The 17,572-nt window shown below is 40.0% G+C and overlaps 1 protein-coding gene across 10 annotated transcripts in view; it reads left to right on the forward strand.

Annotated features, from left to right (window-relative positions):
- Positions 1-17,572, forward strand: part of ITGB6 (integrin subunit beta 6) — a 59,811-nt gene that overhangs the window by 33,476 nt on the left and 8,763 nt on the right. For all 10 annotated transcript variants that reach the window (XM_032115268.1, XM_032115263.1, XM_032115259.1 and 7 more), the window contains 5 exons: positions 4,658-4,747; positions 9,356-9,490; positions 9,707-10,124; positions 10,598-10,820; positions 13,465-13,562. In XM_032115268.1, coding sequence (XP_031971159.1) covers positions 4,658-4,747; positions 9,356-9,490; positions 9,707-10,124; positions 10,598-10,820; positions 13,465-13,562 — 964 coding nt within the window. The remainder of the gene's footprint in view (positions 1-4,657; positions 4,748-9,355; positions 9,491-9,706; positions 10,125-10,597; positions 10,821-13,464; positions 13,563-17,572) is intronic.

Consider the following 17,572-nt stretch of genomic DNA (forward strand, 5'->3'; position numbering starts at 1 on the left):
CCTCATGTATTGTTCCTCATGACTACTGAAGGAAAACACTTCATTACAGGAATTTTGGGCATTAGGACTGGCAGGATCCTATTCAGTGAAGTGATTTCCTGCTGTGCGAAGTCGTCATGGGAAATGGAAGCCAGGAGAGAGGGGAAAGCAGAGCAGCAGTGGATATGGAGATCCAAAATCTGTATTTTTAACAACTGGAATATCATTCATACCTGCAGCTCCATCAGTCTTCTGTGCAGGCGTCTGTTTTCAGCCTCCACAGCTACAAGCAGCCCTGTGTTACTTTTGACCCATTGGATATTCCAGCTGTGAGCTGAGGTGAAGCTGCCAACAGCTGTTCCCTCTTCTTACAGTGAAAGTGAGCAAAAGCCCTCTAAGATAAAATAAGATGGATATTGGAAATTCTTATTTCATTTTCTGTCCAGTCCTGCTCCTGGGAAAAGATCTTCACATGCTAAAAGAAATTCTAGAGAGGAGTTCATTGTGGGTAATAAGGGGTTTTGCAGCCTGAGCTTGGCTGCCTGGCTACATCCTGCTGTGTGAAAAGGGACAAGCAGAGAGAAGATGTTCCTCCAAATTTATTCAGGTTGGTTGAGAGGTAGCCAATAACGATGGTCCTTCTGATACAATAAGACTGGCTTTCTGAAGGAGAAGCCTTTGTAAAGCATTCTGTATTAAAACCAGAAATACAGTAATGAGCAGAAGTGCTTCTCTGCTGTGATTACCACATGGCAAATAGGAAAGAAAGAGTAGGGAAAAAGAGAGAGCAGCTGAGTCCTTGAGGTAGTCACCGGTAGGATGGTTTTCTATTTCTGTCCTCTGTGTAACCCAGGGAAGACCCCCCCAGTACTTCTGCAACTGATTCCAGGGTTGGAGTTGTTTTTGGTAAGACTGATGATCCAGCTGTTTGACAAAAGTGACAAAGAGTCACAAATTTCATAAACTGATTCTCAGGTTACAGCCTTGACAAGGGAAGGAACACTCTGAGTGTTGAAGCACTGACTGCCTGGCTTTTTTGAAGACTGTATTGAATACTGAGCTGGATCATGAAAATTTAGATCGATAGCAGCAGAAGTTGATCACTTACAAATGCGGTGGCTTCAACAATTTCTTAATAGAGATCCAATTAATGACAGGTGAAATATTTTTCCTTATAGGTGCTTTTTTTAATAGGTGCTTCATGAATAATGATTGTTCTAGGAAAGTAGTTTGGAAATACCTCTTTGATTTACAGAACCTTTCTTTGTCCAAAGAAACATTTCTCTTGCTGATGGCACTGTATTTTACCTTGGAAATTGCTTGTGGTCACCCTCAGAGTTGGCCACCAGCATTCTTATCGAGGTGTTTCTATTTCAGTATCCATTCAGTGTCTTATGTCAGTATCAGTTTCCAAGAGGCACCCTTTGTTTGTGGGGAACACTAAACAAGGGCTCATAGCTAACAAAAAATACAAATCATGGTGAACCCAGCTAGGGAATGGTTTGCTCTTGTTACTTTCTCTGTTAGAAAAGAGAAAGTATAACAATCTTCTAAGGTGTGTAGTAATCCCACTGAATATGATTTATCTTCTGATTTTTTCTTTTAATACTGCTTTCTTTCCTTTATTTGGATAGCTGTAGTTGTTATGGTCTGCCTTTTGTCCTGTAGGTGATGTAAAAAATCAGTCAAAGCAAGTACAAAAGTCATATACAAGTGTCACAGTGCAGTTTTGCCAGAGTAAAATATACTTTCAAGGGTCTATGTAGGATGTGCAAACAGGGACATAGTGCCATGTTTTCATCTCTGTGATGCAAATCTGTAATATAAATGTAAATAACCAGTATCTATGCTTAAGAATGTAAAAAGAACAAAGCAAGACAATGAGAATTGTTCTCATGGTACGGCCTCTGCTCAGGGAGCCTGGAAGTGATGGCAGAGGACCCTAAACCCTTAAAAGTTCTGGTGTTTCAGTTCTCTTGTAAAGCTTCAGCAAGTGAGATTCCATAGTGTCCCTCAGAAAACCCTTCCATTTATCCTTTGAGGTAGAAAGACTCTCCCCAAATATCTCATCTCAAATCTACTTGAACTCAGCATCTAATTATACCAGATACCAATACTGACTATTGCTATTTATAATCGAGTTCTCAGGGACAAACTTACGTTAAAATTACTGTGAGGACTTAGAAAGCACCTCTTTAAATAGACTTGATAGATTCCATTAGTCTTAAGTGCAGTGTTCAGACTGTCAAATATACATTTTGTATTTCTAGCCCTGAATAATCCCCAACAATTTAGCCCAAAATAATTCAGACATGTAATATTCTTGATCCTCTTCAACTGAATTTTCAGTTTATCCACTTACATGTGTGTTATTATCTAACACACAAATGTTAGGAGTGGCACAAGCACAGAACACCTATGCTTGTAACAGAGCTGGTGTTGCTTTTGAACCTTCCACGCAGCTAAAAAGCTGCTGCACAGTAACCTCAAGAGATCATTTAGATCTGATGCTCTCCCTGACCACAAGAACTTCAGAAGCAGTCATGTGGAAACATTTATACAGCCACTCAAAAGTAAATGCAAGAGAGGAGAGAAAGTTCTTTACACTGAGCCGTGATTATTTGAGATTATTTTTTAAAAGGAATGTTTTTTTTTTTTAAAAAAAAGGTCTTTTATAATATATTAATGTATGTCTAACTTTTAGCATCATTAGTCTCAGCTGAGTCTTGCCAAAACAGCAGGGGATGTTTTCATTCTATAAAAGCTATTCACTCAAAAAGCATCTGTGACTATGACAATAATAACTATAGTTTAAAAAATCATATTTTGGTATAAAAGAAAACACCAGTCCTTAAGCTTTCATGAAGTAGTTGCTGCTATTGCCGATATTATTTCTTTTCCAGCGGAATTCTTTAAAAACATATTCAAACTTAGATAAGGGAAAGACTCCATCTTTAGTCCTGAATAAGCAGCATTTCTTTTGAAACAAAAATTACTCTTTTTGATGAATTATTTCTTTTTATATCATAGGAGAAATAGCTTGAAAATTAGGGTTTCAAACTGCATTGCACTGCTGAAAATGGAACTAAAAATACTCTAGTCTCCACACTCATACAGAATCTCAAATTATGTATTTGGTGTAGCACACTATTTATGATGAAAATTCTTCTATCATTTACACTGCTAAAATATAGACATAACCCCACTGGGCTCAAACATATAATTGTCAAATTTCCTTTACTTGAATCAGAGTATCCCTATAAAATGGCAGTTCACCTGTTAATGAATATTTGCCAAAGGACTAAATTCTGTGATATCCTTTGGATGTTTGGCAATAGTAGCACCCCAAAAGCATCTGTCTACCTCACCTTGGCAGTGCTTGAACACAAATATTTGCTAAGAGGTGAGGTTTAACCAATGGACTAGAGACACACACTCAGCCTGGGCTTGAAACACCATCCTTGTATCACCACGCAGAAAATTTTTGTTCAAAGAGGAGAGATCAACTGAAGTGTTCAGAGCAGCATATCCCTGCTGTTTGTTTTGCATACCACAGATTAAAGGGGACTATATTTTAAATTCCAGGTTTATCATCTTTTCTCACAAAAGGTCCACATGTACGAAACACAGAGTTTCAATATTCCAAGAATCCTTGAGACTGCACTAATCACAGGAGGAGTCAGGAATGCAAAGATACCAGCTGTAACCTAAAATGCAGTTAATCCCACTGATTTACAATAGCATGAGAAATCTAATGAATGATGACTATTCCATACATAATAATAAAGTAATCACGGGGCTTTGGGAGATAAGTATAATAAGGATATAAGGGTATCAAATTATCCATGTTTATTAATAGTTCTCTGGATACTTTTATTTAAAAAAACAGTATTGATATGATAATGTGTAAAAGAAAACTAGTGCTACAATGTGTTTTTTTCAATGATGAACACATTGTTTACCAAAGGCATGGGTAAAAGCAAGGGAATTTCATGTAGTTAACAATCAGGCAAGACAAATTTTAATTCACCATATTTAAAATCTAGCTGTCAGATGTCATGTTAGTGTCACAATGCAATTTAATGCAAAAAGAAAAGAAAGCTTATCATGGAAATAAATTGCTAAATTGGCACTGTATTATTAACAGAAATTCAACATACAATCCATCATAACCACAGAGCACTGAGATACATGTGCAAAGACAAAAAAGTGACTGCAGGTGCTGAATGTAGGGTCCAAGACTCTTGAGCAGTGCAGCAACAGTAGAGCAGCTGAATCTGTTTCTGGATATTTTTATTAGAGCAAAACACAACTGTTGATAAAATGTATCTTCCTTCTAAATTGGAAAAATTAGAGCTTGAAGAATACAATAGTATCAAACTTCCAAGGACATAGAGGTGATTTAGCACTATATGTTCAAAGAATTTTAAATGAAACCAGCTCTTCTTCATCTGACTTTTTCATTAAGACATGTGCAATGGAGACTGCAAGAATTCTTGAAAATGTTGCTGTCATTTATTTCAGTTGGCTTCAATGTACTTGGTTTTGTTGTGGGCTCTTTCATTTTTGTTTGAGGTTGGTTTTTTACTTTTTTGTTCAGCCTTGGGGTTTTTTTAGATGGTAGCTCCTTGTCACCTAGACTTTCATTGTGCTTTAAATTAATTTTTTATATTTCCAGAATTATGCAAAGCTTATTCCTGGAGCTACTGTTGGACGACTACAGAAGGATTCTGGAAATATCCTCCAGTTGATCATTGCTGCATATGAGGTAAGATGGTTACAATGCAGTTTCTTCCCTCATGTTTACATGTTCAACATTGGTTTGCAGTTTGGTAAAAAGAAGTGTCTTTGATTCCTTTTATGAACTGGTTACATAATTTTTTATGTTAGGTGCTGACCTTAACAGGAAAAGTGTTCACTCTGAGGATTAAGTAAGCACAGAAACAAAATTCCTACAACCTTCTCTCAGTCCTTAGTTCACCTGGAATGCTGAATTTAAATCAGTGTCTCATCTGCATTGCTTTCTTCATATTCCTGTATTTTACACCTACTCTTCAGCCTTCTTTATATTAAGTTCCACAGTTCAAGAGAGACTCAGCTCTCTCTGCGTTGGTAGCCACGACCAGAGCAGAAAAACAATTGCTTTGCAAGAATATCTGTGGGGAAAAAACACTAGTCTGTGCTCAGTGCTCTTCTCTCCTTCAGCAATTTGGTGCTGCCCCTGTGAGGCTGTTTTGAGGTTTTTGAAAAGAGGAACACAGGAGCCAGCACGGGTTTGTTTAGGTAATGCCAGGACCTGAATGGGTTTGTTTAGGTGATACAAAGAAACACCGTAACGATGTCAGGAACATAAACACAGCGCTGCTCTCCAGAGCTTTGTTTGTAAAACACATCCTGGGCGCCTCCTCTGTCAGAGGAATGTTCTTAGGCAGCTGCACAGGTCTTTGCACAGATACATTAATTTACATACACGCTGATATACCATAGATTTCTCTCTTCTGTCTCAGCCCATATTTATGAAAAACCTGCTCTACCAGTTGTCTACAATGACAAATAATTTTGCAAATAACTTCTGTTTCTTCTCTTACTTTTTTTTCTGCGCTTCCTTCTATCGTCTGAATAAGACAATCATCACTGTCCCAAAATTACTTTGGTCTTGGTGATAGAAGGAAACCAAATTCTTCTAACTCTTATAAAAGCAATGAAAGCAATACAATTGCTGAACTATGATTTTTTTTAAATGAAATGGAAAATACCAGAAGATTCTTCATTTTATGGAAAATTATATAAGGAGAGACCTTCGGGGTTAATCTCGGGAGTGTACAAATTGTAATAAATATGGACGAGGAAATCTTCTCATGAACAAAGCTATTGCTAAACTTTTGAGTGGCAACAGGATTTCACTTCTGGATTCCAACCTGCTGCTAGTCACATCTGGTTCCTATCAGCATTTCTTCAAGCTGGCAGTCTAATGTATAGACACAGGTTCCTACATTTAACAGCTAAAATATCATTTTGCTGTCAGTAAGTAATGGAAAAACACACAAAAATTGTCCCAGGGCTGTGTCCTGGTGCCTTTGCCGTAACATAAGTGAGGAATGATGCTCCACTGGAATATTGAAAATGTGAAGAGTGAAGTGAATTCTTGCCTCTTCTCCTTAGCATCTGCTTATATTCCTATGGCCTATGATTTTTTCCTATTCTCCTTTTTGAACCTGCTGATATTTTTGGCCTCTGTTGACTTCTATGACAAGAAGGAGTTCAGTTGCACTGTGTCAAGGTACATTTTTCTTATTCCTATCTTACTTCTTATGTTTTAAAGTTTCACTGAGTGCACCTCCATTCCCGTGTTGTAGGGTTTGGTGAATAACAGCTCTGCATTCACCTTATCTTCGGGTCTTCATGATTTCATAATATTGTGTCACTGAGACACCTTCCACACCCCCAATCTTCTCTCCAAATTAGACAGTCCCAGTCTTTTAAGTCTCTCCTTGGCTGCTCCATTCCCTTGGTAATTTATCTGACCATCTCTTTACCCTCCCTGACTCTCATGAGTGCCTCCTGAGATGAGGAGCCCATAGGAGCTTGCAATACACAGTACAGGACACACTGAGGTTTATACAAAGGTGAAATAATGTCCTGTCTCTTGTCCTCAGCCTCCTGGCTCTGTTGGCTTTTTACCTGCTTTTGAGCTGCTGCATGCTTTGAGCAGAGCAGCTCCCAGAGCTGGCAGTGGTGACCACGATGCAGCTCCTGAGCCGTTTCATCTGATCCTGTTTTCATCTGTTCACGGGCATGGTTTGGAGGGAGCTCTGAGCTCTGTGCTTGCTGCACTGCAGGAGTGGCAGGGAGGTGACTGCAGGGAGGGTGGTCCTGCCTTTGGGCCACACTCGTCACCGCCTCATCCAGGCACAGCATGTCTGGACCATGCACCAGAGCTGCACGTAGGTTCCTAAAATCCTGCATTTCTTTCAAGGTGTAAAAAGTGTACAAGCAGCTACATGTCACACTCAAAATTTCGCAAAGTCCATTTTATTACACTTAACCTTAAAGGTTAACAATTTTATTGTTTCGTGATTGAAAATCTTCCAAGCAGGAAGCACTAAAAACCACTTTATTTGACAGGAGTAAAAGTATCTGAATTTTTTTTGACTGTGAAGAAGGAAATGACAGGAGACCTACAGCTGAAAATCACATGCAAAACAGATCTAATGCTACTTTTGTTAGAAACTTTTCATGATATTCAATTCAATGTCCTGTGTCTCTGCTTCTTTACTCACTAGAAAAGGAATAAATAACTTTTTGCCCCCTGGGAGTAGAGTTAGGCTAAATCTTTTAACACTTTTGAAGTGTTTTTGTGTGTTTACTTGCTGTGCAAACACAAGGTTTGTTAATGCCATTCACCATGTGTTGCCATCTAGAAGCCTCAGAGAGGAAGTAAGTAAGTTAAGAAAGTCTGAGCTGTCAAAATATTTGTTGCAAGGAGTTCTCATGTTCCTTCCAAGTATGGTTCATTTTCTCCTGTAAGCATATTTCTGCCTGCTTTGTTTAGCATTGAATTCTGCACAAGTTTGTGTTGCAGAGCTGCAGGCTAAAGTGCATTGTGACAGATAGCAGGCCGCTTGATTAAAGACATTCCAAGAATTTAAAATTTCATTAAAATTCCACTTTTTTTTTTTCCCCATTTTTGATCCTTGCACTTACACAAAAATCAGATCAAAGAAATTATGTATTAGAAAGGACAGGTAACACAAGGGCACAAGTATGTAGCACTGCTTTGTCTGTTGTTCCATTCAGAAAGTATTTTGAACCACAAATGTTTCTGTCTGAACGGCTTAAAGCTCACTAAACTGCTATTTGTCCTCAAACTATGGCCAGAGAGCTTAGTAGTTTTAAAACATCATTAGAAGTGCTCACACATATTAGGCTTTAAAACCCTTGAATTTATCACAGTTTGTGTTCATTTTCAGTGGTGTAAGATGAATAATTTGATCTCTCACAACAGCAAGGCACATTCAAATGACCCAATACAGACTCCAGAATTCAAAGTATTACAATCTGGTGTTCAGCAGCATTTAATTTTCTCTCACAGTTGCACTCTGTACCTTATAGTTTTGCAGCTGGTGGAAAAGGGCCTACTGGTGATACCTCCAGTAACGTAAGCACATGCCCACAGTCACAGCCTTACCTAGAGATTTTCTGTATTGGGTCCTTTTGGGAGAGCCCAGCTATTGCAAACAAATTATTATCTATGACTCTGCATTGTTTCAATAGCAACACAAGCACCTACCTCCAAATCAAATGTAAATGGAAATCTGGACATACCCAAAGCTACCAACATTACAAACCCGATGCCCAGGGCACAGTTTTACAATAATAAGACAAATTTCCAAGGAATCCAGAACATGTACAAAGGACAGGGAGTTGTCTATGCAGGTTTATACCTATTCTATTTTCACTTTGATTTACCCCACCAGACCTTTACTCCAGTGAGTCATCCTGCTACCTTTAGTAGAATGACTCACTGAAGTAAGGTCAGCAAGTTCCTTGTGCTCTGATTGAAGGGCAGGGGGTATTTTGCAAGCAATTAAACTTCCATGAGCACAAAGTCAAGTCAGTGAGATGTTTTCTTAGCAGTTGCCGAGGTACTTTTGAAAAATTTCCATTTACTGGATCCACAGGCCCATGAAGTCATAGGGAATTTCCCCGTGGCCTGTGATAGGCTTCGGATTAAGGTTGTGTAAGCAAAGTTGCTATAAAACATTTTAAAGACTTGAAATATAAATACCTAGTATGAGCGAGTTCAGGAAGACAGTTTGTGACTTTCAAAATGAAAGTTTGATTGAACAAATTGATTTAAATAATGGGGAAGTTGTTGAATACAGGTTAAAATAGCACAAACAGCTCATGAAGCAGGAATTTCCATTGTGAGAAGAAAGGAAGGGAGGGAGCAATATTGACAGAGTTTGGCTAATCAGGAAAAGCAATGGACTAGCAATGCAATCAGGGACACAAATCCACTCCTCAGTAAGTCCAGACCTAGAAGAAAACTTGCATCAGTCAGCAGAGTGATGAAAGGTGATTTAATAAAACATTGAATTTGTTCTTCTGGAAGGGCAGGAAATAAGCCCTGTGAGCGGATATTAAAGTGATGCCACCATTGCTTTCCACTGAAAGCTGGGTCTGTCGGCATTTGCATCATTTTGCTCGTTCCGCATTTTTCTTGCAATAGAGAGTTCTGTAAACAAAGTGCCAAAGCACGAGCGTGCTCCTGTGTAAGTCAGGATAAATTACAGTCCACGTTACACAGACATGGAGCAGTGGCAGCACGTGCCAATGTTATCACTCCATTCATCTCACACTTTTTTCCTTGAAGGAGCTGAGGTCTGAGGTTGAATTGGAGATCCTGGGAGAGACGGAAGGGCTCAATCTCTCCTTCACAGCCATCTGTAACAATGGGACCTTTTTTCCACATCAGAGGAAATGCTCTCGTGTGAAAGTGGGAGATACAGTAAGTGAAGAACATATTCTCCAAAGACATGAAGTTCATATAATTTAGGACACCAAGGTAGAGCTTGCTCTTTATTAAACAATCTTCCTCCAAACAACTTACCAAAACACAGGCAGTATCTATGACCGTCTTGCTGTGTCCTCTGCATGCACTTCCCGAGCACCCTGCAGAGTTCCCTGTGCTCCAGCTCCCAGCAGCTGCCATTGTCTCTTCCAGGTCTCTTTCAATGTGACTGTAAATCTCTCTTCTTGTGAAAAAACCAGAAGGCATATCAAGATAAAACCTGTTGGTCTCAGTGACGTGCTGGAAATGGAAATTCATCCCCTCTGCAGCTGTAACTGTCAGGCAAAGGCCGAGATGAAGAGCCCGAAGTGCAGCCAGGGGAAAGGCTCTCTGGAGTGCGGGGTGTGCGTGTGCAGCCCCGGGTACGTGGGGCCGCGCTGCGAGTGCGACGAGAGCTCCCTGGGTGCCAGCTCCTGCCGGGGCCCGGCCGAGCACCGCTCCTGCAGCGGCAGAGGCGACTGCTACTGCGGGCAGTGCCTGTGCCACCCGTCCCCCTACGGAAAGGTGTACGGGCCCCGCTGCGAGTGCGACGACTTCTCCTGTGTCAGGCACAGAGGGCTGCAGTGCGCAGGTACGGTGCCTCAGTGCTGCTTGCAGTGTCTGCACTCAGGGCTTTACGGGCTCACCCTTAGCTGGGAGCTCGCGGATTTGTATTGTCATCATGTACTCAGCTGCAATCCATTCTGTATAAAGAATTACTGTTTATGAATGGTCTTTAGACTTTAAATAGTTTTGGCTATACCATTATAAACTGGAAATATTTACGCATTAGGTTGTGTACTGCCAGGAGACAATCTGCATGGAGGACTCCAGTAAAGAGAATGGAGCTGCGCTGGCTTACAGCCAGTCTAAGCAAAAACCTGATCCTCTGACTTAAAACTGAAGATTCTGGGAGAGAAAGAAAGGTGTTTGGAAGAAGAGTTGGAGAGAGCAAAATATTTTCTGTTAAAGAGAATTATTTTAAAGATCATCCTTCAGATGATCACTGATCATTCTTTTTTAATTATCAGTGACTGATTTGAAGTATGATAAATCTTTTTCCAGGTAATGGTGACTGTGACTGTGGGGAATGCAGGTGCCACAGTGGATGGACTGGTGAATACTGTAATTGCACAACTGATACCAGCACCTGCATTGCTGAGGATGGGACACTGTGCAGTGGGAGAGGCGAATGCATCTGTGGGACGTGTGCTTGCACCCATCCAGGGGCTTCGGGCCAAACGTGTGAAAAATGCCCTCTCTGTGGTGACCCTTGCAGTTCCAGACGGTAATGTGCTGGCTTTAAACCTCTGATGTTTATATCATCCAGGTATCTATTTCCTATACTGCCTCAGCAGTGTGTTTATTGCCATGTCTGTAAATTGGGTTTACAGACCAGAACCAAAGAGCTTCTTTGTCCTTTGAGATGGGTAGCCACAACTCATATATTAACCATTCATGAGCATTACTCTTGTACAAAAGGACTTTATGTGAAACAATTAAGCCAACTTCAAGCAGCACAGGCAAAACTTTACACTTCCACTGCTGTCCCTGTCTGTACAACTAATCAGAATGGTGGCCTTATCTGACACTTACATGGCCTCACAGGAAAATTTGGCATTTGTATTACCATTCTCATGCATATGAATGAGTAAGGTCATTTTGTCCACTCAAGCTTCACACATGTGCAAATTCATAGTCGAAACTCAGTTAAGCTTGGCTGAATTAAAGAGGTGCAAGTATAATAAACTAGATAATAGTCTGGGAATGAATAAGTGGGTAGCTGTATGTCGTGAATAAGTTGATGATAAATTGATTGTAAATGGTGAAATGTCTTTTGTCCACTGAGCATACTCAATTTATGGAGCTTTCCTGCTGTGATGCAAGGTGTCTGCCATGGTGCATGACAGAAAAAGCAACCAAAAATATGCAGGTTGTGAAGATGACCACCCTAAGCACACCATTGCTCATGCTTGTATTACATGACCTCTTGTAGGGCTGCAGTCCAAATGGAGCAGTCTTCAGTAGAAGTTTAAGCTAGAAGTTGAGTTAGGCTTCACAGAACACACGTTATTAATGACCCTGGCTTTGCTTTCTGAGTGCTGAGCAGTTTAGGTTGCATGGTTCATGACGATGTCCTGTCTCCTTGTTCAGAGTTAAGGCCCATTTCTCTCCAACACTGTATTTTCATACTTGTCATTGCAGTCTACAGTGTACCTGAGTGAAAAGCTACTCTGTCGTGATTAATTCATCGATCTCTTTCTGTTAGTGATAAATTTGACCTAAGAAAACCGAGCCTCTCAGTATGTTCAAAGAGAATTTCTGCAATCAGCTGCTCTAAACAAAAAGCACAATGCTGCTGCTTTGCTCTGCCCAATTTGGCAAAGAATAAGAAATATAAAGTTACATGATAGGCATTACATTAACGAGTTTAAACATGTATATTGTATGCAATGTTGGATCTTTTCTTTCTGTTTCAGTGTCTTCCCTTGCTGAAATGCAGGGCACAAAAAGCCAAAAGAGAGAGAACACTGGGAATACCTGAGTAGGGTAACTGAAAGAGCTGAAAGACCAGGTCAGAGGGGATGGAGATCAATGGCAAGGCAGCTGAGAAAGAGAGTGTAGCATGAGAAACATGGTTAATATGACAAAACCACCACCAACACTGAATTTATCTCCATGAGATAGAGGCTATCCCATTACCCACTTGCTTTTACTATTCACCATTTCCAGAGCGAGTGATAAGGTCACCTCCATCTCCTGAAGATAAACTCAGCAGCCTCAGCATATTCCCATGGATATATGTAGCTCAGTGCAACAGGAGATAGCCAGGGTTTTTTGGGATGTTTTGTTGCAGTTTTCCTTTTCCCTTTTCCCTTTTTCCTTTTCCCTTCTTTCCTCCCTCCCCTCCCCTCCCCTCCCCTCCCCTCCCCTCCCCTCCCCTCCCCTCCCCTTTTTCCTCCCCTCCCCTCCTCTTTTTCCTCCCCTCCCCTCCCCTCCCCTTTTTCCTCCCCTCCCCTCCCCTTTTTCTCCCCTCCCCTTTTTCCTCCCCTCCCTTTTTCCTCCCCTTCCCTTCCCTTCAGGCTGCTTCTCAGAGTCTCAGCCCCTCCATTTGGCTGAAGCTATTTGTGAAGAATCAGCAAACCATTTTTCATCAGAAGTGTTCATATATTAATTGTTTATTGTTTTATTTTCCATTAATCAACCCTGGATTTATTAAAATCCTCATTGAATTTATGGGAAGATTTTCAGAGGTTTTTAAAGGAATTGGTCTAGACTCTGTGTTTTTAAATAATATTTCAGTAATTCCACCACTGAATAAAAAATACTTTTCCTGTAAGTTTCATTACTATAATTAGGACCTAAGTAATTCCTGAGACAAATAATCATATTCAAGAGACAACTGTTGAGACACCTGAAAAGTGGTTTAATGCATTATTCAATAGACTTGCAACGAAGGCAGGCTCATAGTAGGTGCCTCAGCTTGATCTCTTTGAAGTCAATTTCAGATATTGTTCATCTGATAGGAATTCCTTCAGCTGGTATTTAGTGTGAGAATATTTAGTGTTCAGAATATTTATTTTTTTAATTTTTTGAAGATGAAAGTTACATGTGAGTAACCACATGTCTTTGATAGACCTACATGAATAATGTTGCCTGGGGTTCTGTCTGGTAGCTAATAAACTGGGAGAGAATAGAGGACAAGACGGAGCTTATCCACAATACCTTTATTCAGGTGGGGGTTTTTTTGTTTGGTTTTGTTAGGATTTTTTTTGGTGACAGTACCTATCATATTCCTGAGAACTGCTGTATCTATAGCAGACGACCTTTTATTTAGCTGCTTTTTAAAATGCAGTTGCACACCTACTGGCTTTTGTATTGTTGCTTTGTGACAGGCAGAGATTGATGAGCTGCTGAATTATTTTCCACAGGAGCTGTGTGGAATGTCACTTGGCTTCCGATGACAAGTCACTGGGAGATTGCAGTGAAAAATGCAAATTGGTTGATGCAACTGTCAGCATGGCAAAGGGTTGGTATACCCAGTCTTCCTTTCTTGTGTGTGTTTGTGGTTAGCAGGAGGTTCCACTTTCAGTAATTTATATTTGAAAGTAGCCTTGTTTTTCTGCTGTGGAATTATATTCTAGGTCATAAGGGAATTATGAGTCTGTCTATGGTTCTTCTGAGGCAAGTAGGAAATGCAGGACAGGGCTGGTATTACCCTTCCAGGTTAATGAACTCATTGGATCATGCCTGTTTTCTAAGTAGTTTATGCAGGAAAGTCTAGAATTTAGTAGATACCAGCCCCTGAAAATCAGTGATAGATGGAAGTTCCTGAGTTTAAGGTATGCCTGTACCATGAGTTTCAGTGGGGCTTCTTCGGCCATACAAATACAAACCTGACTCCAGGTTTGTATTAACTCTAAATCCTTAGGCAGATTCTTGATTACAGCTGGTGACTAAACACAGCCCTTTAACCAGTGGTAAAGACAGTTCTTGTCTTCTAAAAGGCTAAGCACTGTTGCAGTGGGGTCTCCTGCAACATCCATAGACAGCAAGGTCTGTGGAAAGAAATAGGGAGTGATTCTTGATAGAAGTTTCAGAGATCTTTATTTTCCAGCCACATGGCCAGGGGACTGCTCAAAGACTCCGGAATCACCGGACAACCAGGGTCCTCCCCAGGCAGGGGAACACAAAATCACCAATGGGGAACAGGATTAGGGTACGTGTGACCAGGGAGCAGGGAGACCCCATGCCTAGGCCATGCCTCTACCCCAGGGTCCCCTCTCCCAGGACCCCATGGCAGGGGGGAGGAACCCCAACAAAGCACATCTTTCTGTTGTTTGCTTTAATGCAAAACTGCCCTGCATCAATGGAAATTTCTGGAATAGGAATTAATCTTGAGTAAAATAGTACTATCAGACAAAAATCCAACAAAACCCACCACAATCAAAAAACCAAAACCAAACCTTTAAATCAAAAAAGTGCGCATTTTTCTGTAAAGGAAGGTGCCTGTATTTATCCTAGTGGCAATTCTAGTCCTAATCCTATGGCACAAGAAATTGTTAAGTAAGGCAGGACATAGGTTGATAATATCCACATCACAGATGTACCGTGAGCATTAAACAAGATGAAGGTAAGAATGAGGATGACAATGCAGAATCCTGTGTGCAGGCCTAAGGCTTGTACCTGCAAGCTGTTGGAAGCCTATCCAGAGCTCTGTGTGTGCAGAATTGTCACTGATGTACATCCTTCCAGCAAAGTTACACCTTTTGGTTTTGATGGCAATACTCCATAATACAGAGATCAAATGTTGCAAATACTGCCCTTGTAAGAACAATTAATTCAAATTTTGTATTTTTAGTAAAATTATTATCACGCTTTGCCTCTCTAGATATGCTATCATGCTTTGCCTTTCAGTATTTGTTTATAAATATAAAAATATCTTTACAGGCTTAAAAAACATATAAGCACTTTTACTGTATCTCTTTAGTTAGTAAAGTTTACAGGTTGCTTTTGTAAGGTGGCAGATATTTGTAGCTAGGAATATATAAAACATTATACTTTCAAATATAATGAATCCTAATCAAGAGCAGAAACAGCCTTTTATATGGTTCTGCTCAAATACACAGAGGTCACAGGAATATGAACATGACATTATCATCTCCTATTCCTGCATATTTCCTTTTTTTCATGTCCTGTGCTTCCCTGATTGGGACTGTCAGCTATTTCTTTATATTTAAAATTTATTTACAGCAGTTACTGCAACCTTCATGTTCCCATCCAGATGCCTCAAAAAAAAAAAAGAAAAAAAAGAAGCAGCTGTTGCAAACTGTTTCATCTTAAATGCTTGTGTAGCCTCATTAAGAAGTCCTGAAAGAAAAAATTAACCTTTAAAATAGTAGCTAAAAAATAATCATAAAATAAAAACTATTACCTGAACAAAACTCACCAATCTGAAATTGGTATAACTAGCATACCACATAATATTTAAGACAGATAATTGAACAACTTCATGGGGTTGTATACTTCTTTCTGGTTTATATTTTAATTTCTTTAGTGCTTCAAGGCTTTTGGGAAAAAAAAAGTAAAAGCTCTAGATTAAATAAAACATTAGCACTTCAAAAATTTTGTTTCTCTTTTACACGTGAATGTTGCAATACAGTGACTGGAAGGGTGGAGCAACAAAAAAAGGCTTTACATTTTCCTGTTTCCTGGGAGTGCCCATTTTAGGCTCTGAGTCGTGGCTTTCCCCTCCCCTGCTTTGGTTCTGGGTTTGCTGGGGGTTTCTCCTCCTGCTCCCCATCAGTGGGTCAGGTCAGCCGCTCCCCCCGGGGATCCACCAGGGCATGGGGTGTCCAGCAGCTCTGCAGGTGCTGATGGCTTCACATTTACTGGGCTTATCTCCACAACAGGCATCCCTTTTGAACTTTCCTTTTCATTCACTTTTAATACTTGAACATTTAAATTAGGCTAGTCCCCCCTTTGCCACATGGGTGTAAGAGGAGCTCTAGTTGCTCTACTCACCATGAAAGAGGAACCAAGATTCCTGAAAGGCATCTCCTGCCACCACCCCAGCCACAGTGCATCAGGCTGCTCCTGCCACAAGCCCGACAGGGACAGTTATACTTCCTTGGAGAAACTGAGTTTTTCCTGCCCCATAGCACTGACACCTCACAAATTCCCAGTGCAGCAGCAAAGTGGGCACTGGAGCCTGAATAAACGTCTATTATCAGCGCTGCTCTGTTACGAGTCAAAGTCAGGTGAACTCTGCTCAAAAAAAGCATTTTGTTGAGCAAAAGGCAAACAAGAAAGGGCATAATGACACTTAAATTTAAAGTCATCTTTTTTGTTGTTGAATCTTTTATAAATGTGTGTTAGGAAACAGTCTTTCATGCTTTGAGTCTCCTGCTTGCCACGCTTACCTGAATCCTTCTCCAGTGTGACTTCAGTTATTTCAAATATAATTCAAATTACCAGAATTAGGCTGCAGAAGAGTGTGATGATTCGCTGCAGAATGCAGAAAATTACACAGATGTAAATTACAGGAATTTACCTACCTAAGCAAATTTTTGTGCTGATGAACTGCAAGTAACATATGCAATGGTCTCTCTTTAGTGATCCCTCATTCTAAAAATAACATCAGAGAAATAAAAATACTAACCATAAGCTGGATTCTGAATAGCCTGAACTGGCATTTTTGCTTTCATTTCTACATCATTGCACATAATCAGAATTCTGCTCCTCTTGGTTTCAAATTATGACATTAAATTAAAAATTACAACGTAAAAATAGCTAATCTATGTGCAGTTACTGCCTTCTGGATGGTATTTGGTATATGCTTGCAAGTTTTTCCTCCATTTTCAGGATAGCTAACAACTATCCTTTTCTTTTTTTTTTCCTCTTTGTAAGCAAATTAATATTTTGAATCTGCTTGCTTAAAAGAGTTGGGAAAGTACAAATATTGCAAAACTTTTGACAGTGTTACTGGAACTGTGACGTGTCAACGAGAGCCATGAGTCTGCAGTTCGTGGCCCTTCTAACAAAGCCAAATCTTGTTAAATCAGCAAGTCTAGGCTGCCTGTCCCCTTGGTGGATAACACATTGCTCTGCCACGAAGGACTGCCAACAGGTTAAATACAAGGCTCAAATCAAGAACAGGTTTCTGTTAAAATCCAACCAGCTAGGGTTCTCTTTTCATAACAAGCAGAGAAAAGGACTGGAGGGTAGTCAATACTTTCATATTTCCTATGGTGTTTAATAGTATTTTCTATAAGACCAAATCTTGTGATAATAAGCTATACAGGGAAGAAAAAATAGAGCAAGCACCTTTTTTATTAATGTAGTGTAGGATTTTTTTAAAATACATATTCTTGTCTGATTCCTATTCAATTACTCTTCATATTAAAGTCTGAGGGCTTCAAGATTTTTAGCACAATTGCTTATGAAATTTCAGTAAGAGTTTTGAATGGGTAAGAAATAATGGTGAGTGACAATTATTTTTAAAGAAATGTTTGAGAAGCCTACTGTTTTTCTTTCTTC

The sequence above is a fragment of the Corvus moneduloides genome, chromosome 7 (genome assembly GCF_009650955.1).
Source record: "Corvus moneduloides isolate bCorMon1 chromosome 7, bCorMon1.pri, whole genome shotgun sequence".
Lineage (NCBI taxonomy): Eukaryota > Metazoa > Chordata > Aves > Passeriformes > Corvidae > Corvus > Corvus moneduloides.